At 41.8% G+C, this 27,751-nt stretch overlaps 4 protein-coding genes across 14 annotated transcripts in view; 2 read left to right on the plus strand and 2 right to left on the minus strand.

Moving 5' to 3' along the window:
• TSEN2 (tRNA splicing endonuclease subunit 2) lies at positions 1 to 9,954 on the plus strand. Its single transcript, XM_085235587.1, has 12 exons — positions 1 to 135; positions 603 to 798; positions 1,170 to 1,251; positions 1,958 to 1,994; positions 3,561 to 4,092; positions 4,205 to 4,282; positions 4,636 to 4,686; positions 5,303 to 5,441; positions 6,489 to 6,525; positions 7,286 to 7,397; positions 7,994 to 8,083; positions 8,635 to 9,954. The coding sequence occupies exons 2-12, from the start codon at positions 625 to 627 to the stop codon at positions 8,692 to 8,694; spliced, it is 1,392 nt and encodes a 463-aa protein (XP_085091713.1). The 5' UTR covers positions 1 to 135; positions 603 to 624; the 3' UTR covers positions 8,695 to 9,954.
• MKRN2OS (MKRN2 opposite strand) lies at positions 9,729 to 13,528 on the minus strand. 4 transcript variants are annotated; one of them, XM_085235592.1, is made up of 5 exons: positions 13,323 to 13,528; positions 13,053 to 13,102; positions 12,878 to 12,892; positions 12,201 to 12,363; positions 9,729 to 10,196 (listed from the first exon to the last, which is right to left on the minus strand). In XM_085235592.1, the coding sequence occupies exons 1-5, from the start codon at positions 13,526 to 13,528 to the stop codon at positions 9,977 to 9,979; spliced, it is 654 nt and encodes a 217-aa protein (XP_085091718.1). In that variant the 3' UTR covers positions 9,729 to 9,976. The 4 variants fall into 4 exon arrangements, with proteins under 4 accessions (XP_085091718.1, XP_085091716.1, XP_085091720.1 ...); XM_085235590.1 differs by having other exon boundaries at positions 13,311 to 13,528; XM_085235594.1 differs by lacking the exon at positions 12,878 to 12,892.
• MKRN2 (makorin ring finger protein 2) lies at positions 12,389 to 26,977 on the plus strand. Of its 3 annotated transcripts, none has more exons than XR_014886280.1 (10): positions 12,389 to 12,899; positions 13,887 to 14,015; positions 15,397 to 15,575; positions 16,302 to 16,606; positions 18,079 to 18,293; positions 19,856 to 19,966; positions 22,183 to 22,327; positions 22,942 to 23,087; positions 25,932 to 26,078; positions 26,819 to 26,977. XR_014886280.1 is itself a non-coding variant. In XM_085235589.1 (9 exons), the coding sequence occupies exons 1-8, from the start codon at positions 13,686 to 13,688 to the stop codon at positions 23,083 to 23,085; spliced, it is 1,254 nt and encodes a 417-aa protein (XP_085091715.1). In that variant the 5' UTR covers positions 13,544 to 13,685; the 3' UTR covers positions 23,086 to 23,087; positions 26,819 to 26,977. The 3 variants fall into 3 exon arrangements, 1 of the variants encoding a protein (XP_085091715.1); XR_014886279.1 differs by lacking the exon at positions 12,389 to 12,899 and adding an exon at positions 13,544 to 13,711; XM_085235589.1 differs by lacking the exons at positions 12,389 to 12,899; positions 25,932 to 26,078 and adding an exon at positions 13,544 to 13,711.
• Positions 26,291 to 27,751, minus strand: part of RAF1 (Raf-1 proto-oncogene, serine/threonine kinase) — a 69,745-nt gene continuing 68,284 nt past the window's right edge. For all 6 annotated transcript variants that reach the window (XM_010718435.4, XM_085235584.1, XM_085235586.1 and 3 more), the window contains one exon: positions 26,291 to 27,442. In XM_010718435.4, coding sequence (XP_010716737.1) covers positions 27,302 to 27,442 — 141 coding nt within the window. In that variant the 3' untranslated portion in view covers positions 26,291 to 27,301. The remainder of the gene's footprint in view (positions 27,443 to 27,751) is intronic.

Consider the following 27,751-nt stretch of genomic DNA (forward strand, 5'->3'; position numbering starts at 1 on the left):
CAGCGCCCTCCTGCGCCCACAAGCGCCGCGAGCTGCACGGGGCCGCGCGGCCGCCACTACCGCTCGCGCGCAGGCGCGGACGCCTGGAGGCGGAGCGTCGTGGTGCTGCTGCTGCTGCTGCTGCGGCGGGGACGGGTGCGTGCGGCCGCCTCGAGGGGTGGTGGCCGCGGGGCCGGGGCTCGGCGTTCCGCTCTCCGCCCGGTTCACAATACCTCACCCCGGGCGGGACCGCCGGCGCCGAGCGGGGCGGTGCCGCGTGGGTGGTCGCCGAGGGTGCGGCGCCGCGCTGCCGGCCGGGCCGCCTCCTTCGGGCGGCGTGACTGACGGCCGCTCCCCGGGCGGGGCTCGGCGCGGTGCGTGTGAGCGGCTCCACTGGGGGGCGGCTGTCGAGCCGGGCCCGCTCTCGGGAGCTCGTCCTGATTGTGACCGAAAGTAGTTTGCGCTCGGGCAGCCGCGTGCTGTAGGCTGCGCTCGTTCTGCGCCTCGTGCTATTCGAAACGCGCGGGGCCGGGCGGGGTTGGCGGGTCCCGGCTGGGGGCGGCGCCGGGACGGACGTGTGTGAGCGTTAATCGCTCCAAGTGCGTCTGGTTTCCGCTTTTTAGCAGGAGGCGGTGCTGCAGAGAGATGGCCGAAGCCGCTTTCCGTCCCCCGAGAAGGAAAAGAAGGGTGTTTGAGTGCTACCAGGCGCCTTTCCCTGTGGGTGCCGGCGGGGGGGATTTCAGGATGTGCCGGGCTGACATGGTCAACAACAGCGTCGTGGTGAGGAGCCCCGAGGACGTGGAGCGGCTGTACAACAAGGTGCTGCCCGCCCTGCCGTGTGTCACGCCTTTATTGACTCCTCCATCCCCACTCTTGTGCAGCTACTCTGTTTGCCTTATGTGTGGTCACAGTGTTAACACACAGGTGCTTCTTCTGCCTCTGCTTTCAGAGGAGTTGTCTGACGAATATTTAAAGCTGAGGAAAAAGACCCAACATTCCCTTAATTAAACTTTGAGGTGTGAATGTTAAATTAGTTACCAGAAGTTAAAGAACAAGCTTTGGGCCAAGATTAAAAGCTGCAGGATTTTGGTTATTTTTGTCAGCAGGCAAAGGCAGAAAATGTTTTGTAGTTCGGAAGTAAGTTTTCTTCCGTCTGCTGATAAAATGAAGAATTTTCCTTTTCTTTGAAGGGATATTTTGGAAAAGGCATTCTTTCAAGAAGTCGACCAGTGTACAGCATTTCTGATCCTTCACTGGTTTCCAAATGGCAAGGTAAGCTGTGCCCATTTGTACTTTTCACTGTTTTAATAACACTTTTGATGTCGCTCATTGAATATGTCTGTAAATTACACACAAAGTAGTCTGTTGTGCTGCATTATGGGTCAACCTGTTTCCATATCTTGTCTGTGATAATGCTCAGTATGAGACTCCTAGGAAAACCAAGTGTTAGTTATCCCTCCATGCATCCTGCTAGGTTCCACTGAGTTGTTGTTCAGGAGCTCTGCTATGTAAAGGTGTCATCCTTGGACTTTTCTGCCTGTAACTGTCAGGCTTTTCTTGGCTTTAAAACCCAGTTCTTACCATTCATGATATCACAAGGCAAGGATATGTGGATTTTTTTAATCTACTAACAGCTAGTTACATCTGGTGTGCTCTTGGTTCATTAAGGAGAGACTGTCATGCTTTATCTATATTTTTCACAACAATTAAATCCCATAGACATCACTGGATTTTGTGGTCTCCTTATGTAACCCTCTCTGTAAAGGCTGGAGGAAAGTGGTGTGTTTAGCTGGTCTTCTGCTGGCTGCTTTACCTTTGGTTACCTCTGTGCCATTTCTAGTTCTCCCATGTCCTCAACCAATGCAAGTAGGACCAAAATGGCATGGATTATTGAAAGCATGAGTAATTATCTCAGTGATCAAAATCTCGTGAAATTTTTATGTTGATGATACAGTGTGTGATTTTCTCTTAATAACAGGTACCAACCTAAACATGCCTATAATCACATCAAAAAAGTAAGTCAGCTTATGTTACTTTTTTATTCTCTTTTAGAAAACAGGAGAATTTAGTTCATGTTTTATCTTACTTGCTTTCAGGTTGTGGGCTGTGTCAGTGCTGGTGACTTCTGTTTCTTTTTATTTCACTTATAAATTGCATTCAGAAAACTGGAAATAGGTTAGGCGATACTCAGCATGGTTTCTGATGTAAGGTTACCTGTATTAACTGCTGAATAAAAGTCAAGATTAAGTATGGCTAATGAATTCATACTGTCAAGCATAATGATCTTGTTCCTCAGCTGAGAGGGAGTGAGAGGTTTCTGGGACAGACTATTGTAAAACCTTCCCATTTCCTTATTGAATTAAGGCTGAAGAAGCTCTTAGGCATTTATGTAGCATAAAAATTTACTTCTCTTCTATATTCTCTCTTAATATTGCTAGTTTGTGCATGTAACCAAATGGGGCGTTGGATCACATATTTGTTTAGTTCCACTTAAATAGCGTATGAACTAACCATAGAGTGGGCATGTTAGCTGCTGTGTTTGCTTTCGTTCCATCATGAGAGAAGAAAAAATTAGTTAAACTTAAAAGTTTGGCTTCTTGGGCCCTCAACTTTAGGTAAGACAGGCAGTACTGGCATTGCTACTGCTCACAGAAACACTGCTGTGTGGCACTGAATATGTAAAGGCAGATGGGCATTAGAAGTGTTGTGATGTTGGTGCAGGTGACCTGGGGTGACCTGTCTCAGCAGTGGTCTGTAACTCCAAATCTACATAGAGGATGGAGTCTTTATTGTAACAAAAAGTACAGCACTGAATTATGTAGCTTTGTTAGATCTCAGAGGGGATTTGTTTGTTTTTTGAATTTACATTTAATTGCTTTTGCTGTTCTACATTACCTGATCTCTGACTTGGTAAAAGTTTTGGGAAATAAGGAATATAGTACTAGAATTGCCCAGCTTTGATTAAGGACAACTGTACTCAGCTACTTGAAACTTTCACAGAGAGATGATTGTCTTAAACTGGATATTAACATTATCTCCAATGAGAGCTACAAACTAACAGCTGGGATTATTGTAACTCACTGAAAAATATTAGAAGAAATATTTACAGCTCTCAGCTGTTAGTCCTCTTAGGAGATGGGGGGGTCGTTGGTTAAAACTCAAGGCAGTTTCTCCTTAAGATTTTCACATGTTTCTACTCTGTTGTTGTTTCAAAGGTAATTAAAATAAGTTGAAGATAACTGTTCTCAGTAGTGGGCTGCGCAATAGATAATATCTGTGAGAACTCTGTATACTGAGTCCTGCTTGCAATGTTTAATCACACAAGCTCTGATCCAGAGATCCTTTTTTGCAGAGAATTCACATTTAAGGCTTCTGTGAGAGAATGTTTTTTTTTTTTTTCCCTCCAAGTTCCTGCTCCTTCAAACTGCATCACAGCAGTCCTCAAGGTGTGGTTCTTGCACAGCATTCTGTAAGAGTGTTTGTTACCACAGAAATTAACGAAGCTTTACATGTGTGTTTTTAAGGTGTTAATTAGAGGAGAAAAGCCCTGGAACTTCTCATTTATTTCACTTGTTCTCTAGGTACCAGCAGCGTGTTCAGTGGGCTAAAAGCGCTTTGCAAGAGCAAGGATTTGATAGCTGCTCCGTGACCAAAATTCTTGAGAATTACACTAGGCCTCTTGAATTCCCATTTTTGGAAAAGGGTGGAGCTGAGCAAACTGGTGATAGCTGCGACACAATGGGCCCAAACACAGAAAATACAGAACTTTCCAGGCAGTCTTCAATAGATACTGGAAACATGGTGACTTCGAGTCCTGAGCCTCAGAAGGAGGTCTGCCAGAAAGCCTCTGCAGAAGGAGATCTGGCTACTGATCCCGTGGTTGCTCTTGGCACTGAAGAACAGCAGCCTGCTGTTGTGAAAGAGGCAGCCCAAGCGTCCTGCCAGAAGCATGGGTCTCATGTGCATTGTGGCTGCAAGGCTAAGGGAGGCCCTGAGCAAGAATCGTGCAACGTGGCCAAGTCAAGAGAACGTGCTCCAGAATATGTGCTTGTGCAAGAGGAGGAAGAAGGTAGCTTATGTCTTGAAGAGGGCTCTGCTCATGAGCAAGAAAAAGTAAGGCTCATTCTTTTTTTTTTTTTTTTAATGGCTATAATCACTGCAAGCTTAAGAATTTGGTATTTTTTCCAATTTAACATCTTAGTAACATAGAAAATTTTCGTTGTAGTTTGTCAAGAAGGAAAAACTAGTCTGCAGAAGAAATCCATTTAGGATTTTTGAATATTTACAACTCAGCTTGGAAGAGGTATGTTTCAAATAGAGTATATATTAATACCTGTCTCTGAAATATAGGATTCTCCCTTCTTCACTTATGTAAATCCCATTTCTGTTGTGCTCCTTCTAAACATAATCACAGTTTTAATATGGTTCACAGCTTTAATGCAGTGCCTTCAGGAGTCAGCAGCACGTGCATAATATTTGTGGTACTCTATCTATTGAAATGTGAAGGTCGTAAATAGAAACTTCAAAAGAAACTCCCAAGCAACTTGTCTGTCTTGACTTCTGTATAAAATGAATGTGAGCCTTTGTTCTTGCTTGGAATATGAACTCCTAGAAGAGTATAGATACCAGTAAAAATTATTCTTTTTGGTTTTTCAGGCTTTCTTCTTAGTGTATGCTCTGGGATGCTTAACTGTTTATTATGGTGAGGTAAGAGATTGGATTGATGGGGATACCTTTCATTTGGGTCTGTTTTGATATGAATTTTTTGCCAAATATTACCAGTATTGTATGCTCTTAATTCCAAAGAAGGGAATACCAAGCAGAATAGTTGTTAGAAAAAACTTCTCAAGTAATAGTATTTCTGCTTATAACATATTAGTCTGAAAGTTTTGTTTATCATGGCAAATACAGCTGCCAGAATATAGGCAAGCAGGAACTTCCTGTAGAGGAAGGTTGTTTGTTGCAGCTTAGGTGCAATGAATATGGGGGAAGACAGCATAGGAAGAATAGGATAATACTTATATATTTGCATAATTGTATATACAGATTGCTCTTTTTATCTTCCTGTGGTTCTATTTTAAAATTTATCAGAGTTCTTTTTATACAAGAGCCTTATGGGACTGATTGTAGCTTCCACTTGGTTTTTTAATCATTTCACAATTTTCTTACATTTAGGGTTTTTGCATTCTGTTCTCTGAAGTTCATTTTCATCATGTTGAGACTGTGATGTCTGATATTTTGCTTTTACTCTGTACTACACAATATTCTGCATGTGCTGTAATATTAATGGAATCATGTTAATGCCTTCATCTATGACTTTTAGGAGCCCTTAACTATTTTGAAGCTATGGGAAATTTTCAGCGAAGTGAAGCCTAGTTTTAAAACTACTTACATGGCGTATCATTACTTCCGCAGCAAGGGTTGGGTCCCCAAGGTTGGGCTGAAGTATGGAACTGATCTCTGTGAGTAGCTTTCTTCAAAAAACAGAATCTCTTGTGATTGCTTGTTTGCTAATGGTAGAAATTTTTTTGTCATACAAAAGTAATTAGAAGTGTCCATAGTCCCTTGCTAAGTAATTCAAGGACTACATTCAGCTCACACTGGCATAAACAGTCCAGTTATGCCTGTTGTTACAGGAAGATGTGTGTGAACAAAGGTATTTTCTATGAACTATATGCAAATCAGTAAGGTTCTGATATTGATCACCTGATTTATTCATTAGATATTAGATTGTTCATCATTCATTTGGCCCGAGTTTCTGGTTTAGCATATCGCTGCCTCATCTTGTGCCAGATGACGTGGATTAGTTTCAGGCTAGTAAAGATTCAGCCCTGCCCTCTAGATTCTTGTTCTTGTGCTGTGGCTTTATCAAATTGATGCTACTAATGTTGTTGCTTTTAATGGATAACGTGCAAATCATGATTGCTACTGGAATGAGGTGCTACTCATGTTTTGCCTGACAGCCAGCTGTATGTTCTAGTTAAAGAAAGTAATCTCTTGCAAACTCGTGACAGAGGTGAGGCAGGAAATGTGAGCACAAAGAGAGAACTTTCAATGCATCTATGATGGGACTGTGGCAGTATTTAAGAACTTGTGCCTTTGGCCTCCCTAAAACTTGTGGAAGACGATTGCTTCAAACAGGAATTCAGTCTTACTGTGACCTTCTCCTTGTATTCCAGCAGCTCTACTTGTGTTGCAAATATGGTAGCATGAATCTGTTGCAGAAAAACTCCAAGCTCTTTTTCCCCATGGCAATTTCTAAATTCTTTTGGCTCTTCTACATTTTTACCTGCCATTTCCTTGGTCCTGCTGCTCCCATATTAATTGTCTCTCTATTCTCCTTCTTCACTTATTGGGACAACTTAATTCTGAGCGAAATTCAGACGTATTGAAGTTTTGTCTAGTGTAATTAAAATTTATGAAGCGTATGTAAGTATTTATGGGCCCAGATGTTAAACTCGGGCAGTAACTGTGATTCATCTGACTCGAGTGTTTCTCTTCCTTTTCAGTGCTGTATCGAAAGGGCCCTCCCTTCTATCACGCAAGGTTTGAAGCTTATGTTTTTGGCTATCTTCTTAATTTCAAATTAGAAAATTTCTCTCATGCTAATTTAGTGTCTTCACTGGTTACGCACATACTCCTAACCCAAAATACTTTGTCAGATGTGTTCATATGGGAATATAAAAGTGCCTCTTTTAACAGAGGTACTAAGTAACACAGTTTTATTGTATTCTTGTGACAGTAGTAAAGTATTACAAATTAAAATTTGAAATGAGCATATTTAGCAGTCATGATGAATGCAGTTGGGGACATCATTTAGTAATACTGAGATTTGAAAGTATGTAGTATGGATAACTTATGTAATTTGGAAGGAAAAACACATGATTCTTAAGGGATGATCATAGAATCATAGAATGACCTGGGTTGAAAAGGACCTCAGAGATCATCTAGTTTCAACCCCCCTGCTGCAAGCTAATGATTAATCATGACAATGATCTTTATTCCTTAGCTAGTCATGTTTAACACCTAAATAGAAAATTGTTCTTAAATATCAGCTTGGCATCCACAAAAGAATAACTCCAAACACCAGCAGGAGAGTAGGGAGGGAAAATGCCAGTCAGCGTGTTAGCAATTTGATCTTTTCTCCTCTTGCCCAGTGGAAAGAGACTTAAGTTTCTTAGCTTGCTTCCTACATGCTGGCCTATTGTTTAACACAGATTTTTTTTTTGGCTCAAATTCTTAAGCTATACAATCTTTTTAAAACAACTTTCTTTCTGTGAATTGTCCCATCTCCTTTGTTTTCCAGTTACTCTGTCATTGCTGAATTAGTTGATGACAATTTTGAAGGTTCTCTTCGCAGACCGCTGAGCTGGATGTCCTTGTCTGGTTTGAACAGAACAACTGTTAATGCTTCTAAGGTAATGGTGTTAGCTACTCATTTTAAAATAGTTTTGAAATGATAAATACACAGTTTAGTTCCAAAATATATGGAGTTGGGTATGAGGCTAGAAAGGGAATTCTGCTTCAAGTGTGCAGAAGAACACATCGAGTTGCTAGCAGGCAAACAAGTTTCATTAGTTAATATCCACATGACATCTGGAAGAAATCTATTAAACTCTCTTCTCTGCAGGAACTTTAAATGTTGTGTGAAGAACTGTAGAAAGACACTTCATTCCCAGTTACCAATTCTGTCTTTAAATCCTTTCTGTGTACCAGGATTTTGTTTTCAACTGTAGAATTGAAAGTTTCTGAAAACTTTTTCTGTGATAGTCTCATACATAATGTTATTTTCATAATCATGCTGCTCAGTTGTTGTGTTACTATTATAGCTTAACCCAACACAGGATTCTGCTTTGATAAGGGAAATGAGGCATGCAGGTTATACAGCTCTTCTCCAATTTGTTTTACAGAAGACATCTTCTAGGAAACTTAGTATCTACATTTCTAATTAATCTAAAACCTGTATAGAAAGAAATCAGTTGAAAGTAATATATTGTTTTTTATTTACCAACAGGAACTTATGTTATGCTATTTGATTAAACCATCTGATATGACGGAAGAAGAGATGGCCACGCCAGAATGTTTGAAAAGAATTAAGGTCCAGGTGAGTAATAATTTCTTTCCTTTGTCTGTGTTAATTTTGCCTGGGGGCAGCTGGACGCATAACAACCTACCATAAAAGAATTCTCTTGAATTGTTGCTTGCTTTTTAGCCAGCTTTTGTTTTTACATGCATGGCCGCAATAAAATAGCTAGATTTATTTGTGCCCTAAGATACGAGAAATGCTTTACATCCTCTTTAAACACTTTAGGTTTTCCTATCTAAATTTGAATGTTGCTGCTACTGTGAAACATTTTCATGGGGAAAGAAAGGGGCTAACTATGGAGAGCGTATGATTTATGAATGTTTAAAAACAAAGGAAGAAAAACATAGAATCACGACTGGGGTTGGTAGGAACCTTGATCATTGAGTACTGCCCTCTGCTGTGGGCAGGGTGGCCAAACACCTAAGAGACCAGCTTACTTCAGGAGTGTCTACAGTCATCTATTTGCTGGGATTAAATCATGCAAGTTGGTCTGCTAAATGCTTAAGACCATCTCACTGAGATTGTTTTCATCTTTTCACTTCCATAATAGTTATTATTTTTTATTTCAGGAACTGATTGTAACTCGTTGGGTGTCTTCCCGTGAGCGCAGTGAGCAAGATGATCTTTAACTGAATCATAGGAAGAATGTAATTCTTTTTATAAACGTTTTGTTGTTTTTTTTTTTCACCTGATCCCTGAGACAATGGCTCATCGTCAGTTTCTATCAGCATTTTCAGTTGGTATGTATAAATGCTGACTAAAATCCTGTCATTTAAATAGAAAGATGTAAAATGGAAATGTCAACAGAGTGATTGCTTTTTCAAGCTGAACATCTGCATGTGTGTCGACTTTATGTGGCACAGTGCTGTATTGTAACTAGAGATGACTGCACTTTGTGCCTTGGTACTATTACAACAAATACTTTATAGCAGATAGTTCTACCAGGACACTGATACTTTGCCATGTATTTATATTTCAATACTTGAAATTCAAAACTTAAAATGAGGTATGATTCTGATATACTCAGAAATAGTGTGCTGTAATTTATTTTTGTAAGACAAATCTTAGCTAAAGATCTCTGAATTGCTTGAGGTTTCTGGGCAGGAGGGCTCTTCGCAGCAGCAGAATTGAGCATTTCAAACTGGTTGTCTCTATTGTGTTGTGTTTCAGAATATGCTTTTAAAGGAACTAGGAACTAGAAATTAGCAAGAAGTGAAATAAGATGGTGTAGTATTTGCAGTTTGTGTTTACAAAATCATAAACTAGATGTGGACAAACCACAGTGGTTTGATTGTTTCTCTACAGTTGAGGAAACAAGACTTAAATCTAGTTCAGGTCTACATTTACTTTGCAGAAGCTATATGTGTTTTCTTAAGCTAGAATATATGTAGAGAAGTGTGTAGAATTATGAACAGTAAAACTTTGTCCTCAGCCACTTGTCTGTAATGTACAATAGGTAGAAGTACTGTTGGAGCATTTTTCTTTTAAACATAAATTGCTTTTATGTTTTTCTCTGTGATGGATCCAGATGAGTCTGCTGTTCATTACAGATAGGATGCTGTACGACTATCCTTTAATGCTATGGATCTGTCGTGGTTTGAGGAATAACATGTAAAACATAAAGAAGGACTGGAAAAGAAATGTACCTGACAATGAGACTGGATTTGTTATAAATACTGTATGCTTTACTAGTAGCTGAAGTAAAGGAAAATGATTTTGCTTTGTCACAGACTTGAGCAGCATGCAAGCACAAATTCCTCTTTTTTTTTTAACCATACATGTGATGGGAAAAATGATTTAAAAGAGCTTATTTCAACAGTTGATATGTTAAAACCCTTAATTATACAGCCGTTACGATTTCTAATATTAAATGTCTCAACTGAACACAATGTATAGTCGGACGACTTATTTTCAGCACTGTTCTTCTTGATCAGGAAGGGGTACAATGTAGAAGTCTTTAGTGGTTAATTCCTGGTGAAGAGTAATATACTTAGAAGCATTCTTTGTCTGTGGAATCACAAACTTCTCTGTAAATTCACTTTTACTCATTTGCTGCTTTCCTTGTGCAGTCAGTACACTGTTAATGAATGCTAGTGCATACGTGTAGCAGTTGTGGTCATGTTCTTCATACCTAGGAAAAAGATCTCATTAGTAAGAACACTAATTACTTCAAAGTATTTTTTTAAAATACTTATTTGGTTTTTACCTTGTTAACCTTTGCTCTTCTGTGTTATCTTGAAAACGTCTTCCTGCAGTGGTAACCTTATATGGCACCACTGACACTTCATTCAGTGTGGCTTTAACTTGCAATCTTAATTTCAACTCTGTTTTGCCACTGATATGTTGATACAATATACCAGTCAAACTCCCATTGGCAGTCATTAGTGCCAAGAGTGCAAGGATGAATACTAACTAAATAAAAGTAGCCATTTAAAATGTTCTTCACTTTTCTCCCACAATGCTAAGCTAGAAGCATATAACATTTACCTGCGTTTTTCAATGTCAGAACACTTTCCAGATCTGCCAAATGCTTCATGTTGGCCACTGACAACTTGAGTAATTTACTCCTTTCCTTCACACAGTGCTGCTTTTTCCAATTGGCCTTGAATAACTGCCTGCCATCTGCGTAATCCTCAAGCTTCTTCTGTAATCACCTCATCCTGTGTCACTTTTCCCTTGGTCTTTCTAGCCCTGTGAGGCATTCCTTGTCTCATTCTGTCAGTGGCTCCCTGGTCTGTGTTGTCACAGGAAATCTTCTGCAAAGCTTGCACATCAGCTCTGGGAATTTACAAGGCTTTTTTGCAAGTTATGAAGACTATAGCTATCAAAAGCAAGCTCTCAACCCAGTTCAGGATTTCTCAGTTTTCTTCTAAGCTTTCCTGGTTTGTTAAGGCTATTTGAAGTGACCTATGAGCTCCCATGAAGTAAGCAAGAACTTGTTAGTGTATGTACTTTAACAAAAATAATTGTGGGGGGAAAAAAAAAATAGGAACTTCCAAGAGTGGCCATCATCATCATCATGCAGTGCAAAACAACTGGAAATTGCATTGCAAAAATGCTGGGAACACTTTGGCTCAGTGCTGAGACTGCAGAGCACTGCAGCATGTTCTGGAAACTTGTACAGAATGTGAGCAAAAAGTGCTTTACTAAATCAGTTCCATGATTTTGTTTACAGAACCTATTTGTATTTATAATGCAAAAGATTTTATAATACATTTCTCATTACCATCTGTGTTTTCGAGTTACCACCTGATTTTTTGGAAAGCATGTATTTGTCTTGTCAAAGAAAATTAGTATCTCAGTAATTTGTTAGTCGTGTCTGCAGCCACAGTTCTTTGTTGGTCTCTTATACTTATATATATACTCATATATCTTATACTCTTATATAATGTATATTTTATATACATTAAATGGAAAGTAAACAAGAAAATTAAAATTAGCTACAGGATTAGTTTAGCGCAGTTCCAGTCCTCTGGAAAAATAAGCAGTAAGATTTAACATCTTAAAGTCCAGTTTTCAGCAGTTTAAGTGGTCACTGGTCTTATTTTTGGAAAATTAGGTGGCTTTATCAGGTGACTGACAGGGAAAACAGAAGAAAACCTTGTAGAAAAGATGCATACATCTACTCACTTTCTACCATTGCTTGACACCAATTTAATTATAGTAATAACTTTAATGCACTGGGAATTGGAGAAATATCAAAGATGCTTGTAAAACCAATAGGCTCGTGTTCCATATACACTTTCAATCTGGGTCAAATTCTTTCATCTCCTTATAATACTGTAATTGCTGAAACCTCTCTAGACTTACTTATTCTCACATACTGTGATGTCTACAGCCATGTAGTTAAACACTTGCACAGTGGTGCACTTTTAAATGTAGTGTTCCAGTGAAGTGTTCTTTTTCATGAAGTTCTTTTGTTGCTGAAGAAAACTTCTCTTATATATTCTTTTATGGTTCACCTACTTAAAAACATTGTTTGTTTAGCGAGATCACTGAGCTTCAAAACAATCTGGAAAAGTTTAGACTGGTTTGTTATTAATAATGTGTTCGAAGGAGCTGAAGGATCCAAAACAGAATAGCCTAATAAATCATCCTAACTACTCCTATTGCATTCACCTTTTCAGCTACATACCTATGAGGAAGCCAGTCCTCTCCCATAGAAAATTCCTCTAGGAGGTGATCCCACTGCTGAAGAAGCTCAAACATATCTGGCTGTACTAGTGGGACACTAATGCACTGCTCCCATCCGGTTGCATCTCTGTGAATGCCCTCTTCATTGTAATTATACACCACTCCTGAAAATAAAGAGCAACAGGTTGACAAGTAGTACTGGAGAAAATGTGTGTTTTTAAGTGAGCTGCTATTATTAATGCCACCCTTTTAGACCCCAGCTTCCCTTCAGAGACCTTCTAGAACTAGAGTAGAAAGTGCAGTGTTTACTTGTATCAAAGAACTGCTCTCATTTTTTTACAAGGTATTTCAGATCTTTTGATAAGGAAAACAACTTCAGGTCTGCCAGGTTTCTTTTTGAAGCCTCCAAACCAGGCTTTTTGTTACTGCAGTATCTCGTTGGAGATGGCTGTTTGATGGGCTGCTGTACTCTGAGAACCTGTATTGACTGTTAACACAGTGTTTGTTTGTTTTAATTAGGGATGACTTCAGAATTAGCAATAACTGTTTGATCCGAGCTCTCCTGAACTTTTTGCTGCCTCGCTTTTATTTCTTTGTCATGAATACAGGTCACCTGTCACTTCCATTCTATGCAGTGAGGTGGAACTGGGAGAAGAGTGGCATATGGCTTTGACTCACTCAACGTGCTGGCTTCTGCAAGGCAAGATAACCAAGTGGATGCGGGGGTTTGACCTGTGGTGCTGTGCAGGCAGTAACTGCGTGCTGCTCAGCCCGCGTTTGCGCCGTGCTCCGGCAGAGCTGCCGTGCTGGAGCTGGGCGGTATGCCGTCAGCCAGCTATGAAATGCGTTTTACCCTGAGCGCTGGATATTCCGACGTGGAGATCAGAGTTCCCGTCGTATTCTCTGAAACAAAAACAGAGCCTGTGAGGCGTGAGCCGCGCTCGTCCCGTCAGAACCGCCGCGGTGTCTGGGAACGGGGGCTACTTCTCCTCGGTGTCCCACGGGCGGGGATGGAACAGGCGGAGCGCTCGGCTCCCACGGAGGGCTTCCATTCCAGATCCGGCACCTCTAATTCCCCTGGGCGGCCCCCCCGCCCGCGTAACGCCCGTACCGTGCTCCGTACCCCAGGAAGCTGCCGGCGGAGGGCCGCAGCAGGAAGGTGTGGGGCCGCCGGTGCCCGTCGCTGAAGGGGCAGGGAAGGCGCACGGGGGCTGCGCGCAGCCCGGCGTGGCGCAGGGGGCGGCCGCAGGCGGGGCAGAGCGGGGGTGCGCGGCGGCAGAAGATGGCGGCGCCGCAGTGCCGCACGCGCAGGATGGCGGCCGTCTCCATGGCGGAGCGGCGCTCTAGTCCGCCGAGCCGCGACTCGGTGGTGCTGCGCGTCGGGTAATTGTGTCCGTGTCGGCCCCGCCCCTTCCCCGCGGCGGAGCGGAACCCGGGCGTGCGGCGCGCGGAGCCGGCCGGGCGGGGAGGCCGGAGCGGGGCGAGGATGAGCACCAAGCAGGTGACGTGCAGGTGAGCGCCCACCGCTCGCGCCGGGGAGGGGGTGGCGGTGGCCCCGGGTCGGCGAGGTGACCCGGGAGCGCCTCCCGCGGAACCGCCGCGCCTCGCAGGAGTCCGGGGCGGCGCGCCGCGCGCGGGAAGGCGCCTCTAGAGAGAATTCATTTCCGGGCCGGGTGCTTCTCCGCAGGTACTACGTGCAGGGAGTGTGCCGTGAGGGAAGCAAGTGTCTGTTCTCGCACGACCTGTCCAGCAGCAAGTCCTCCACCGTCTGCAAGTACTACCAGAAGGGGCAGTGCGCCTATGGAGCCCGCTGCAGGTGAGAGCCGGTGCCGTGCGTTGTGAGGAGCCGGGGGGACTCGAAGTTCGGGGAGAGATGAGGTATTTGAGCGGCGAAAAAGAATAATACATCGGCAGCGAGCTTTTCTCCCCCTCCTGAAGCCAGCGTACGTGGTGCGATGTTACTGTTTGACTGGGCCTTATCTTATCCTGTGGAAACGAGGCGTCAGGGTTCATGTGCTCTCACCCGGTTCTCTTCATGTGAGGAGAGCTGGGCACTAAATGCAGAACGCCGGCTGTGCGGCTTCCCAGGAGGCAGCACCAGGCCGCAAGGCTGGCTGTGGGCTGCACAAGACACGGCAGTGACCGTGCTGTGCAGTGCTGCCCTGCTTTGCAGGGTGCAGCTCACAGCTGTGTTCCTGCACATCCCAGTGCTGAGGTTGGAGGACTCGTGGTTCTGCCTTAAAGTGAAGCAGGTTTTCTTTGTGTTCCCCTCAGCTTTGTGGGCAGTGTTTCCGTGCCTTTTGCTTCAGTGTTTGGGTTAAAACTCTGGTGTTCTGGTAACTGCTGTGTGCTAGGGAATGTTCTGTGCCATCAGCAGTGTGCTGCAGAGCTGGGGCTTCTTCCCAGAGCCGTGCTGTTGGCAGATGGAGTCCTGTCTCTGTGCGCTCACCAGCAGCCAGAGGTGTCAGGGTGTTGTGTGGCTGCAATTCCTGCATTGTGTTCCTTCCCTGGGCTTTGCCAGTGGTGTCAGTCCTGCATCCAGCTGCACTTCAGTGAACTCTGCAGCTTATAAGCTGCTCAAATGGAATTAGCATTGTATGGAGCAGCTGATGGCAGCTGAAAAGTGCTAATCTGCTGCTAGAGCAGTGTTGGGACAGCTGAAGGCCCTAGAATGCATATGAGCTGGTGATGTCTATGGCTTTACTAGAGAAACCTCTGTACTGTACTGGCTGCTTCTGTTCTACTGCTGAGAGCGTGTTTCCATAGTCATTCAGAACCTTTTCTGTCCTGTGCGCAAACACGACATCATGATGGTATGGGAGCAGGAAGTCCCGTGTCCTGCTTGGACAGGGAGAACGAGATCACGTCAGTCCTTATTGAGCGTCTTTTTAATTTGGCTTCTCAGAAAAATGTCAACAAAGCTCTTTGTGTGAGGATGACGAAGACCTGATCTAACATGCACGTGAATGATGTTCTTTCAGCTGTGGTGGGCCTCTCTACAGGGGATAATCTTGACGTGCCTTCAGAGGCATCCATTTGCTGAGGCTGAGAAGCCTTTCAGTCTGGCTTTGAAAGAGACTGAGCATTTCAGACAACTTGTTAAAACATCCCTTTCCATAAATAAATACATTCGAATTAGCTGTCCCTCTACTGTGCCCTGAGCTGAGCTTTTCCAGCGCTTACTCTGTTTCTCACAGGTACGACCATGTCAGGCTCCCTGCCTCAGGGGGTGCAGCAGCTCCTGTGCCTCCTCCCATGGCATCAGCAACGCTGCTCAGCCCTCGCCCTGCACCAGAGCACAGCGCACCTGCAACCAAGAGCAAGCTGCGTGAGAGTGGCAAACGGGAGAAGAAAACACTTGTTCTCAGGGACAGAAGTGAGTAGAAGGCTGCTGTGCTTATCCTTGATGTTGTCCTCTGGCTCTGATAGGAGTTGGGTCGTTTTTCACATTTTTTTAACTTCAGTTTCAAGGACAGAGGGAAAGAGGTGCTAGAGATCTTCCTTATCTTGTGAGGCCCTTTTCCTCTAAACGTTTATGCCTGTTGGTACCTTTTAATGACAGTGTTTAACTGACTGGCTTTTAACCTGGTGTGTCCTGAAAGATGTTTTTGGTTTGGGGTGGGTTTCTTGGTTGGTATTCTTACCCATCAGATCTTTTTCTGCATTTTGTTCTCAGTGAGAGGGTATTTGAAATGATTGCTGAGTGGAGGATGGTGGCAGTGCTCAGAAGCACAAGCACAAAGACATCCATCCCTCTGCCTGAGGCTGTGGGGCAGAGCACTGAGCCCTGTTGCTGGTGCTGTTCCTACATATTCTCTCTGTCACACTGAGCGGGCCAGTTACATCCATGTGCTGCATGAGGTATTTTTTACCATGTTTGTAAAATGGAGAGCAGCTGAAGAGACCTTGAAACTGATCTTTTCAACAAATGGTTTGTGAGAATTGTAACGTAGGAGTGAAAGAGGCTTAAGGCTGAGATTTTATTTAGGAGACATTTTAAAAGCAAAAAACTGGCAGTCATTGAAAAGAAAGTATAGGGAGCTTCTTATGTAGGCTTTGTGCTGTGTGTTGAATTGTTAATATTACATTTTTCTTTCTTAAGATCTGTGTGGCTTGAATGAGGAGAAGGAAAAAGCCAGTGCCACGAATGATGTGGTGTGTTGCAGTGACAAAAACGATAATGTGGAAATGAAGCCCCATTCATATTTGGAAGCTATTTGCAGTGGGCTGGAAGATCCAGTAGCTGGAAGTTCCTTTGGTGATGGAGAGCAGCTGTGTCCTTACGCTGCAGCAGGAGCGTGCCACTTCGGGGACCGCTGCCTTTACCTGCACGGGGACGTGTGTGAAATATGTGGGCTGCAAGTGCTTCACCCTTTTGACCAAGAACAGAGGAAGGCTCATGAGATGGTAATGTTAACATGAAATCTATGGGATGTGTGTGCTTAGTAGTACATTTGGTTTGTTTGTTTTTAAAAATCCAAAGGTGTGTTTTGTGGAATAGCCTGTGGTTTATCTATCTGTAGAATGACAAGCATCCGGGACCTCAGTGGTAACATTGATGCTGACAGCATTTTACAGCAACTTCTTTTTTTTTTTCTTTCCCCTTTCTTATGGGAAACTTGCCTTCTCCCCAGATACCCTAGAACTCTTTTAGGAAGATGTCTTTTGTAGCTGACAGGAGGTTGTAGTGGTCCCTTGTATGTGAGAGGGACCATAGCCTGTGGTGAGTTCAGAGCAATTGCCCTGCCTGTCTGCTGGATCACTGCTTCAGGTATCCCTGCTTGTGTGTGGCCGCTTCCAGGGCAGTGTAAGATGGGGACACCCTGAGTAGAGTGTGAAGATTTTGGAGTTGATCTCTAACTAGGAAGGCTAGGGAGAGTGGATGAGGAATTGCTTGGGTAAAGATGGCTGTAAGAGGCTGTTCTTCACTATGCTTGGCCACTGGGTTTGTTTCAGGCTGGTCAGGAACAGGAGTTTTCGAGGCTGAGGAGGAGAATGACCAGAAGTTTTAGCGGTTACTGGATCAGAAGTCTCTCCAGTGCCAGGAGTGGAATCCAGATTACCATCAGAATCTCATGTTATGTGATCTCAGCACGTAGCTCCAAACATGCCATGTGGTTCTCTTGTCCCAGGAGTCTGACGTCTGGCACAGTATGCTGTCACCACTGCTGCCAGGTGCTCAGCTCTGGAGGCAGAGACATCTGTTGGATGGAAAGGTGCAGTAGTGAAAGTGCTGCTGTTAATGTGGAATTACTCTCTGTTTTTTTAAAAATTATTATTATTTAAAGTCTGGTAAATATGTATAACTTGTCAAGTCCTGAGAACGTCAGAAAGAAGAGGTAAAGCTCTGGGGAGTAACCACCAGCTCAGCTTGTAGTGCTGTAAAAGCAAATGATACATCACTGAGTACGGTGTGAGAAATGCTGTAGGAAGCCTATAGTAAGACACCAATTCCTTATCTAGAATAAAGCTTAGTGCCTGATGACTGAAGCCTTATTGATAAACAGAGTAACATCCTGAGTGCAGCATCCATACTGGACTCTGAATTAGATGGGACTTAGGGATATTTGAAGCACTGCCTTGCCTAACTGCTGTTCTGCAACAGATGCAGACAGGTGTAAATTAAGTGCTTAGACAGCTCTACTTTTGATACCTACAAAGCTGCATAGAACATGGGAGAATGGAAAACTGTGAGCATCCTTAAAGTTCTTACAATTAGATGATGATGATGATGATGAAGGATAGTAGGAACTCTTAATTAGTGTATCGTGTTTTTCCTGTAATGGATCCTTGTTGTAGACACTTTGGTTTTACAAAGAATGGTCCAGTATATAACAGTATATAAACTACAATAACCAATGATATCTCTCCTGTGACAGATGTGCATGGCAACGTTTGAGCATGAGATGGAGAAGGCTTTTGCCTTTCAGGCAAGTCAGGACAAAGTGTGCAGCATCTGCATGGAAGTGGTGTATGAAAAGCCATCAGCCTCAGAGAGGAGGTTTGGGATCCTCTCCAACTGCAATCACACGTACTGTTTGTCCTGCATCCGGCAGTGGAGGTGTGCCAAGCAGTTTGAGAATCCAATCATAAAGTAAGTTCATGTTAACCAGCCTGTTGTCTTTGTGACCTGTGTCAGTGGGGTGGACATTCTGCTGTACTTTGACTTGATAGAGAAATAAATGCGGTCATAAAAGATCTCGTAGTTGTAAATATTAGCACAGCATTAGTAAAATACGAGCTTAGAAAATCTTGGTCCAAGTGCTAGAAATTTGTACAGTATTACCTTCAAGGCCAGGTAGGATGCTTCAGCTATCCTTTGTTAACAGTACTTATGTGCTACAGTCCAGCATATTGGCCCTTTGTAACTTAAGTCTCTGTCGTTGCATTGACAATGGGGCAAAGTGCAAATGTGGACTGCAGAATACTGAGTTAACTCATGCCTCTGCTTCATTCACAGGAACTCGATTGCACAAGCAGTGACTCTTTCCTTTCTGTGCATGTGCTTAATTACTGCATTTTCTTGTAAACTATAGCTTACTCAAGCTAGATCTCCCATTAATTGCACGTCTGTATCTGAGTAAATTCCTTTGTCTTGTAGATGTGTAAAGTGTATTCCAAACAAACTCCTCCTTAGAATTTTAAACAACCAATTAGGGTAGTTTCCTTTTTTAGAATCTCTTTGAAAGCTCTTCCAAGTTACAAGCACGCTGAGGGAGAGGTAGGAAATATTTTCATTCCTCTGCCAAAGTAAACTCTTCTGCAAAACTTCCCTTAATAGTTGCCTTGAAGTGAAAGTTATCTCAGTGCAGTGTAAGCTCTGTTGGAGCAAAGCTTCTGACGGACAGGTACTGAGATACTGTGCCTGCAGCAGGGACTGTGGCTTTCATATGGAAACAGTGCTCTGGAACCAGGTTTGTGATGGAGTAGATACTAAAACAAATTCCTCAAATGTATTTTTTGTATTTATTCATAATAGTGAGTGTACTGATCTTTGCAAAGTTCCTCTGAAAGAGGGACTTGGATTAGTCTGCAGGCAGTGCTTTTCAAACACACCAGGTGTTCTATGGGACTTGCGTGGCAGGGGTAGTAATGTTTCTCAAGGCACCAGAAGGTGCATATTTGATTCTTGATCTTAAATCCTAATGAAGAAATCTATTTTATAAAACCACTAAATTAACAACTCATCAGTTCTGGCAGAGTGCAGGTCAAGCTTAAGGAAAATCCTTTTTGTTATGCATCTGGTTTGGCTTTCTTTTGTATGTGAGCTGAAGTACTTGCTTAGCAGGTACTTTATTTCTGTGCACTGGAACTTTAGCCACATTCCTTCAGGAAACGTGTGTTTATTTTGTTCAAGTCTTGGAATAAATGCAAAGCAGCACAAGGCTTACTGCATTTGGCAACCCTGCCTGTGGCAGTGGGTTGGAACTAAATGATCTTTGAGGTCCCTTCCAGCCCAAGTCATTCTATGAGTCAGCTGGATTATTTCAGCTGAAGCTAGTAACAAATGTGCCCATATGTGCTGTGAAGTTGTCTGGTGCATCAGCCTGGCAGACCATCTCCCTTTCACTCGGGAACCTGCAGTTTCTGGCTGATACACTGAGAATTGGTTTCAGAAAGTAATAAAGCACTGCTTCTTTGTATTAATCCATTCAGGTCTTGCCCAGAGTGCCGTGTGATATCGGAGTTCGTCATTCCCAGCGCTTATTGGGTGGAAGACCAGGAGAAAAAAAATGAGCTGATTGAAGCATTTAAGCAGGGAGTGGGGTAAGTTCATCAGCCAAAATGCTACTTACGTTGTCCTTGAGATTCACCAAGACTTAATCAAAATGCCTCTATTTTTAAACTTTTTGTAATCCACTGTACAGAAGTACACAACTTTTGTACAGGTAACTCTTAATCACTAGTAACAGCACACCATTCTTTATTAGCTGAACTTTGTGACTGTTATCAAAGTCTGTTGTAATTATAGTTCAGAAGGTACTCGAACTCATACTTGGAAATGTTGAGGCTATTTCAGTTCACCTGCCAAAGCTAGATACACATGCCTTCTGTTGGATGTAACTGCCTGGAAGGTTGTCACACACTGAGGAAATCAAATGAGGAAGGATAACTTAATTTTTACCATAGCATCTTGAAATATGAGATACAAATTCACAGGTCTTTTGTAACAGTTACTGGAAATGTAAAATACTTTATCACTCCATTCCCTTTATTGTCTAATAAAGATTTGCCTGGTGATTGGAGCACTGGGGAGGTCTGCAGAAGCATTGTGGTACAGCAGCTTTGCAAAAAGCTGTGCTTGCCTGGAGAACCTGAGGGTCACTTTGTCACAGAACAATGAGGAACCATTACTTAGCTCACTGTTTAAAGGGAAACAAGCATGTTTATGCCTGACACGAATGAGTCATGACTGTTTTGTGAAATGGTGCACAGATTAACTGTGACGTGCACCCACTTTTAAAACTTGCCTTATAGAGTCGGTAAAGGTATTACTTAAATCTGTGCATAGCTGTCCTACCAGCTCTTCTAGGGGGGTTTTGTCTTACAACTTAGCAGCCTTTCAGAATTGCTGAATGCAGTACTACTCCATTAAATGTTCAAACCAGCTTTATATTATTGCTTCATATTCATTGTCTGACAAAATATTTGAGTAAAATTGCTTCACAGAATTACACAGTTATGGGGGATGGAAGGGATCTTTGGATCATCAGTCCAACCCCCTGCTAAACCAGGCTCCCTACTGCAGGTTGCACAGGTAGACATCCAGATGGGTTTTGAATATCTTCAGAAGGAGACTCCACAACCTCTTTGGGCAGCTGAGGAGCTTCAGATACTGTTTGTTTTCAATACCATGTTGCCACTGTGGTTTTATATTTTAATTCTAAAGGAGTTTGTATTGAGGGTAATAAGTTGTGCTAAAAATCTTGGCTGAGTGATTTGTAAATGACCACATTCTACGTAAGTAGACTTGTTTTGTTGGAAAAGTGGTGTCAGGTTGTGTTGCTACAGGTTGGGTTTTGGCTTTTGGTTTTGTATTTTGAGAATACAAAAAAGGCTTTTGCTTTATGTGCTCAGCTAAGACTAACACACAGTGTTATAATTTCTGTACCGGAGGGTTTTATGAACGATCTCTTGGCAGTTAGTTTAACTTCAGAATGTGTTATTTCATAGAAAAAATGCCAATAATATGTTTGTTAAAGGGAAGTCTAAGAGCAGGGGTTCTCATGGTACAAATCCATTCTGCAGGAGGAAAAATCCTGACTGACTTAGGTTAGAACACAAGTGCTCTATGACTTTCAGGTCACTTGAATGCACTGCCTGCTCTGGGGTAGTATTTCTTTCTTTTGTAGTGGTTTCTTCTCCATGTATTTGTTATTGTATAGGCTGTGTTTAGGCTATAGGAAACAGTTTCATTGCTGTTTGCACATTGTTTACAAGTTCAATTGCAATTTCTCTGTAGTTTCTTCCAGATACTTCTCATTGGAGAACAACCCATCACACCACGCCCTCCCCAATAACCCCTTTCTATAAAGTGGTTACACAGCTCCAGCAACTTAGTAGAACAGCAAAGCTGATGAAAACTTAATAGAATTATTATCACAGGACTTCCAAAGATAACGATGACAGGAACTCAACTCATTCATGAAAACAAAGTGATAAATGTACTGGGGAGGAATGCTACAAAAATAGCAGTGGGTTTGTTCACTGTGATAGAAATGCACTGTGCTGGATAGGTGGCATTCTTTGAACATCATTCAATTTCAGTGTCTTAAGATTATATATTTTAAAACTTATGATGATGCTCTTTTATGTATTTCTTTGTCCACTCTTAGATTTCTTTCCAATCTATTTTAACTGTTACCAGTAGGAGACCAGAACTCTCGGTATGTTAATGGTACTAGCAACTGCAGTGGTAATAGTACAAAGAGATCTGCTTCCTCACTAGCTGAAGGCAACAACTTTTTTTCTCATTGAATTAGGAAAAAACCCTGCAAATACTTTGAACAAGGGAAAGGAACTTGTCCATTTGGAGGAAAGTGTCTTTACCTTCATGCCTATCCAGATGGGACACGAGCTGAGCCTGAGAAACCAAGGAAACAGCTCAGCTCTGAGGGAACCGTGCGGGTAAGGAAATATTACAGTCAGTTGTAATTGAAAACACTTCTTGAACATAAAGCGCACTACTTGAAGTACTTTCATACAATGTGTGGCCTCAGAAAAGTTAAGTATCCTCAGCTTTCCTTGAGGCAGATGTTTGTTTGGAAGAGAAGGCACCTTTCATTTAATAGCAAGATTTCATCTTCTTTTTACCAGTGCTTCTCATTGCAGATCTTTTTTCAAGGAGATTCTACAGTTAAAGCTTCCACTTGCAGTGGTATTAAAAATGAGTATTGCTTTCCTAGACCTCACTGGTCCTATTCACAGCTAAAATGGTTAAAGCCTTCTCAAAGTCTCATTGTAGCTTCAGCCAGCATCTGGAATGGTTGAGACAGGCCTTCTAGTTTAACAGTACTTAGAGCTCATTACTACAGCCCAGTTAGACATGAACTATTACTTATGTTGTAACAATAGAGTTACAACTTGGCTTACAATCTCAGCAAATACTGCTGCTACTATTAATAAATATCAATTTTTCAGTCTCAACTTTTTTTATTAAATGAGGAAAGATGACTGATAACGGAAAAAAAAACCTTCTAATCGACCTGTGCCAAGCTAAATCAGATTTTCTTCTGTTGCAGTTCTTCAATTCCGTTCGTCTGTGGGACTTTATTGAAGACAGAGAAAGTAGGACTGTGACCAGCACAGATGATCAAGTAACAGAACTTGGAGAACTTTTCATGCACCTTTCTGGGGCTGAGGAGGATTCTGCTACTTCTCAATAAAGGCAAGCGAATGTGCTTTCTTCTGTAGCAATCTAGCTATTTATTTAGCAGTGGTTTTACTTCTTACAGCGCAGCTGGAATGACTGAATGTGCCCTGTGGTCTACTTGTGCAGTCCTGGTGAAGTTTTCAGATAGTTGTTGTATGGCAACAAAAGTACTAAATTATATTTAAAAAGTTAAATTGATTGCATGGAAAAAAATCCCTTGATTCCAAGAGGGTTCTCTTCCTCTTTGGCCTAACATACGCTGTCTTGTAAATTGAATGGTAGTGTTACATGCAGCTGCTCTCTTGCCTTTTAAAGCATAAGGTGTTGAAAACTGTTGCTGTATCTGTTTAGGGTGCTTATTTCCCCCTAAATTAACTAAATGTATATCTGCAGAAACACACTAGGAATAATGATCCGTGTAGCTTTTCCTTTCTTAAAAAAGAAAGTACTAATACATTATACCTCCAAGTATCTAGAGTTGTGAGTAATGCTGTGTATTCTTACAGTGAGTGCTTCAGTAATGGGGCACTGCCAGGCTGTCAGAGACAGTACAAATCAGGTTCCTACCACTGTTCTTAAAAAATGAAGTGCATAGTTGCAGGAAAGGTCTCCTAGTTTCCTACAGCACCTGCACATGCAATTTGTTACCTTCAGGCAGAGCTGTAGTTCCAGTACTGGAGTCAAAATGCACAGGTAAATGATACTTGCAGCACAAGTTGGTACTGGACACTGCGTAAGAAGTAAGTAACTTTCAATACTAATTGAAACAGTAATAGATAATTTTTTGTTCGTGTATTTAATTCAAAGGGAAACCTTCATTCAGGTTAAATGAAGCAAAAATTACATGAGGTAACTAAATAACATTCTGATCCCCCTCTATCAGTGATCGTACAGCTTGCATCTGTACTATGTTAAATCATTTCAGTCAAAAAAGAAACAATGACCACTGCTTACCCTACCTGTGGGTTCAGCAGATACTTAGGGCTTTTCCACTGCCATGTCTTTCTAGCAAACAGAACACATCCTTCTGTAATGTATTCCCAGGACAGCCCTACTTTCAGGTATCTCATAGCCCCAGCTGGCAGTTATGTTATTTAAAGGGCAGGTGAAGTTCCAGGTGCCTACTTGCAGGACCTTGTTCTCATTAGAAGGAAGCACTGTTCAAGGTCCAGGAGGTCAGGTATTAAAGCACGTTTTCTGAGCCAACTGAAATGTTAGTGAATTCTTTCTTTAAATTTTAGTTTGTATTTGAGCTGCTGAAGCTTTGAGAATCATTTTAAGTTCTGTTTTAAATATACTTGTAGCCAAAGCGATTCATGGTATGATTGTGCAATTTGTAAGAAGTTACTTCTGCTGAGTCATTCGTATCAACTCTGCAGTTAAACTTTGGTCTAGAAACAACTGAACTAGCTGCTGGGTATTTCAGTGCAAGCAAAGATTTTTTTCCATGCAAGTGCAATGTGCATCTTAAAAGTCAAGCACAGGGCCATTACTTCTGCTACCTTTATGAACAAACTGCCTATCACTGTAAGGTTGCTCACCTGTTTTAAGACTCAGGCATTTGAGAAAGCTTGATCATTGAGATGGCAAAAATTGTTGCGAAGCAAAGTGTATTTAGAGGCATTTGTGTAAAATACCCCTTGTCCCTCTGGTTTTTTAGACAACTTACATCTCTGCTGGGTAACAGGTTCCCAAGAGTGAATGTGCAAGTTCTGCCCTTTGTTATGATCTAGGAAATGTAGTGATGTTTTCATGATTATTTCAACACTAAAATTAATTTTTAACAATGCTTACTCTGAAGTCAGTCCTTAGCTTGTAAATATCTATAACCACTTACTGCTCAACTTCTTTTTAAAACTGGCGTTTCAAGGCTCAAGTGATGGGCTTAATCTAGTAAATGATATTGCAGTGCAAGTCTTCATCCCTCATTAAAAAAGGTGAAGGAAGGTAAGTACAGCTGAGAGATGCAGTTCTGTAAGATGAACGCTCTTCCTTGCATACTTTCTACTAAAAAATATGTACTTACACCCCTTAGCCTCCCCACTGAAGCTTTTTTTTAGCTGTTCCTATACTTTTTTCAGATAAATATTTTCACCAATGAAATACTATTTTTTTAACGTAAGTGGAGAGAATATTCTGTTCCTTAGACAGGGCATTCCTGTTACTTTGCTCCAAGAAAAGCAAGCAGGAAACAAAAATCTGATGTACAAAAGGTAAGGTAACTTGTTTTTCAATGCTGCCTAGCAGTTACATGAAGAGAAGTTTTAATGTGAAAGCAGTAAGACAGACTCGGACCTTTTACATTCTTCATTTCAAACTCTAGATTGACATCAAATACTGATCAAAATAATCCTCTTGCTATTATTAAAAAAGTGAAAGTGTTTTCCAGAGAGAGAGAACGTGCTGTTAAATAAGAATGAACCATTAGGTTCCTTCTGGGAGTTCAATGCTAAACTAAGAGCAACTTTTCATAGAATCATAGCACCATGAAAGTTGGAAGAGACCAATATTGCCCACTAACCACGTCCCGCAGTGCCACATCTGCCTCTTTCTTGAACACCTCCAGGGACTGTCTCTCCTCCTCCTTCCTTTTTTTCATGCTTCCTTCTTTTGCAACACTAAGTAAAATGAAGGTAAAATGAGAGAGAAAGGGCTGCAATTAAAATAACAAGAACACTACTGAAAAGCGTGCTGATCTGTAGACAGCACTGTTTCCACCAATGCCAAATGCACATTTTAGGGTCATGCTCAGTTATAAGGGTGAAATACTAATCCCTGGGTGATGTTCTAAGGACAGTCAAGCTATTTAACCAGTACATTCCTGGCTTATGTATTTTAAATTCTCCTCTTCCTGAACAGAATACTAATTCAAAAAGTAATTCTTACATCAGACCACCTATTTCTTGTCACCTGCTGCCTGATTTGACCAAGAGAAAACACCTAAGGGAAATACCTAGGGGAAAACACACAGGCTCCCGGAAGATACAATGCAGAGAAGTGGTGCAGGTAACTCACCTGATGAGTTTATCAGTGTATGTATGTAATCTAGTAGATGCTGCTGAAAGATTGTCACATCTAGTATTTTATCTATTTTTACTGGTACAGTTAATATTTATCCTAAAAATTATTCAGAATGTTATTTCCTGAACTTTTCAGATGTAAATGTGTGTGTCAAAATATGAATTACTACATTAAATGATGATATTGAATCTTAAACCTAAAATTTAATTTATTTTATTAAAATAAGATAATCAGAGGAACCTTGGCTTACAATAAATGCATTTTCTCAGGAGCAATAAAAACAAAATTAAAACCCAAATCAGCAAGAAAAACTGTATATGCTCAGTTTCCTCTTGATAGTGCATCTCTTGGACGACAGCTTCAGATGGGATGAAAACTATGCTCATTCTGCAGAAGTATACTGATACTGTTAATTAGCCTTTTATCAGCCACAAAAGCCTGTCTTTCTGCACTTTCCACCTCATTGGGCTGCAAGAAACAAGTCCATAGTACCAAAATAAGCCGCTTAAGTTACCGAAGATGACCATAGCAAGACTGGCTAGCTTCCTTCTCTGAGCAGTACAGTTTAGAATATACTCCATTCCTTTGCAAGAGTTTTTCTTCTACGTGCAAAACTATTGCAAAACTATTTTGTGTTGAATTAGCATTTTAACTTATTTCATTGGCTTGATGAAAGCTCTTAGGCAGGAGCTGATTTCCAGAAAGTTTTTTTCTTCTTCCCTCAGTCTTGTTTGCAGATACCCATTTCCAGCAAAACTCCCCTGACGTGAAGCGGCATGGGGCAAATCAGAGAGCACCAGAACGCATCATCTTTCTTTCCTCAAATGCCAAGGCAGGTCATCCCTGCTGTAAAAAATACCAGTTTATCAGCAGATTCAAATCAACCCAGAAACACTGCCAAAGAAACATCCATCTCTTCTGTGTGTGGGAAAAATAAGGCTCAAGTGCATCTATTAAAAAAATAGTAATAGATCTCTTGATTTGTAGTCTGTTAACTATCCCAGTAGAAGAAACTGTAGAAAAAGGCAATGTGGAGCTGTGTCCCTGCAGGTAAGAACTGCAAACATCCTTAGCAGCTTGTTCTTAAATGGGGATGCGGATGATCCTGCTGGTCACTGATCCTGTACACCGAGGCATTAAAAGCACAACTTCTGTTACTTCTGTTCCTTTCCCGTCACTGGAGAGATTAAGGGAAGGGGAGCACAATCCTAAAAAACAGGCAGTCTTGTGGATGTTAACGTGCAAGAATTTATGTCCTCTGTATGGGATGCGCGGTGCAGAGATGGTTCGGAAGCGCTCCGGTTGATTTTGGGTAAAGAATGTTGCAGCAATTCAATGGAAGACAGTATCTGAGAAAAAGGCACATAAAATGAAAGGGTGACGTGTTAGAAAGAGCCACATTTCTTTTCAAGTAAGTCTTAAACCTTCATTTCTTAGGGCTTTATCTGTAAGAGAATAATATACTATGTGGAGATACTGAAAACAATACTCAAGGAATGTTCCAGTTTAAGAATCCAACTCTGCCACAGAGTTTCAGGGGACAGGCAGATACTTCTCCATTAACAGTTCATCAATACAGCAATCAAGAGGCAAGCATCTATGCACTCTCCAACAGTGTAACAGGGAAAGAATGGCATCCTCTTCCTAACTGTCTCTTT

The sequence above is a fragment of the Meleagris gallopavo genome, chromosome 14 (genome assembly GCF_905368555.1).
Source record: "Meleagris gallopavo chromosome 14, MGAL_WU_HG_1.1, whole genome shotgun sequence".
NCBI lineage: Eukaryota > Metazoa > Chordata > Aves > Galliformes > Phasianidae > Meleagris > Meleagris gallopavo.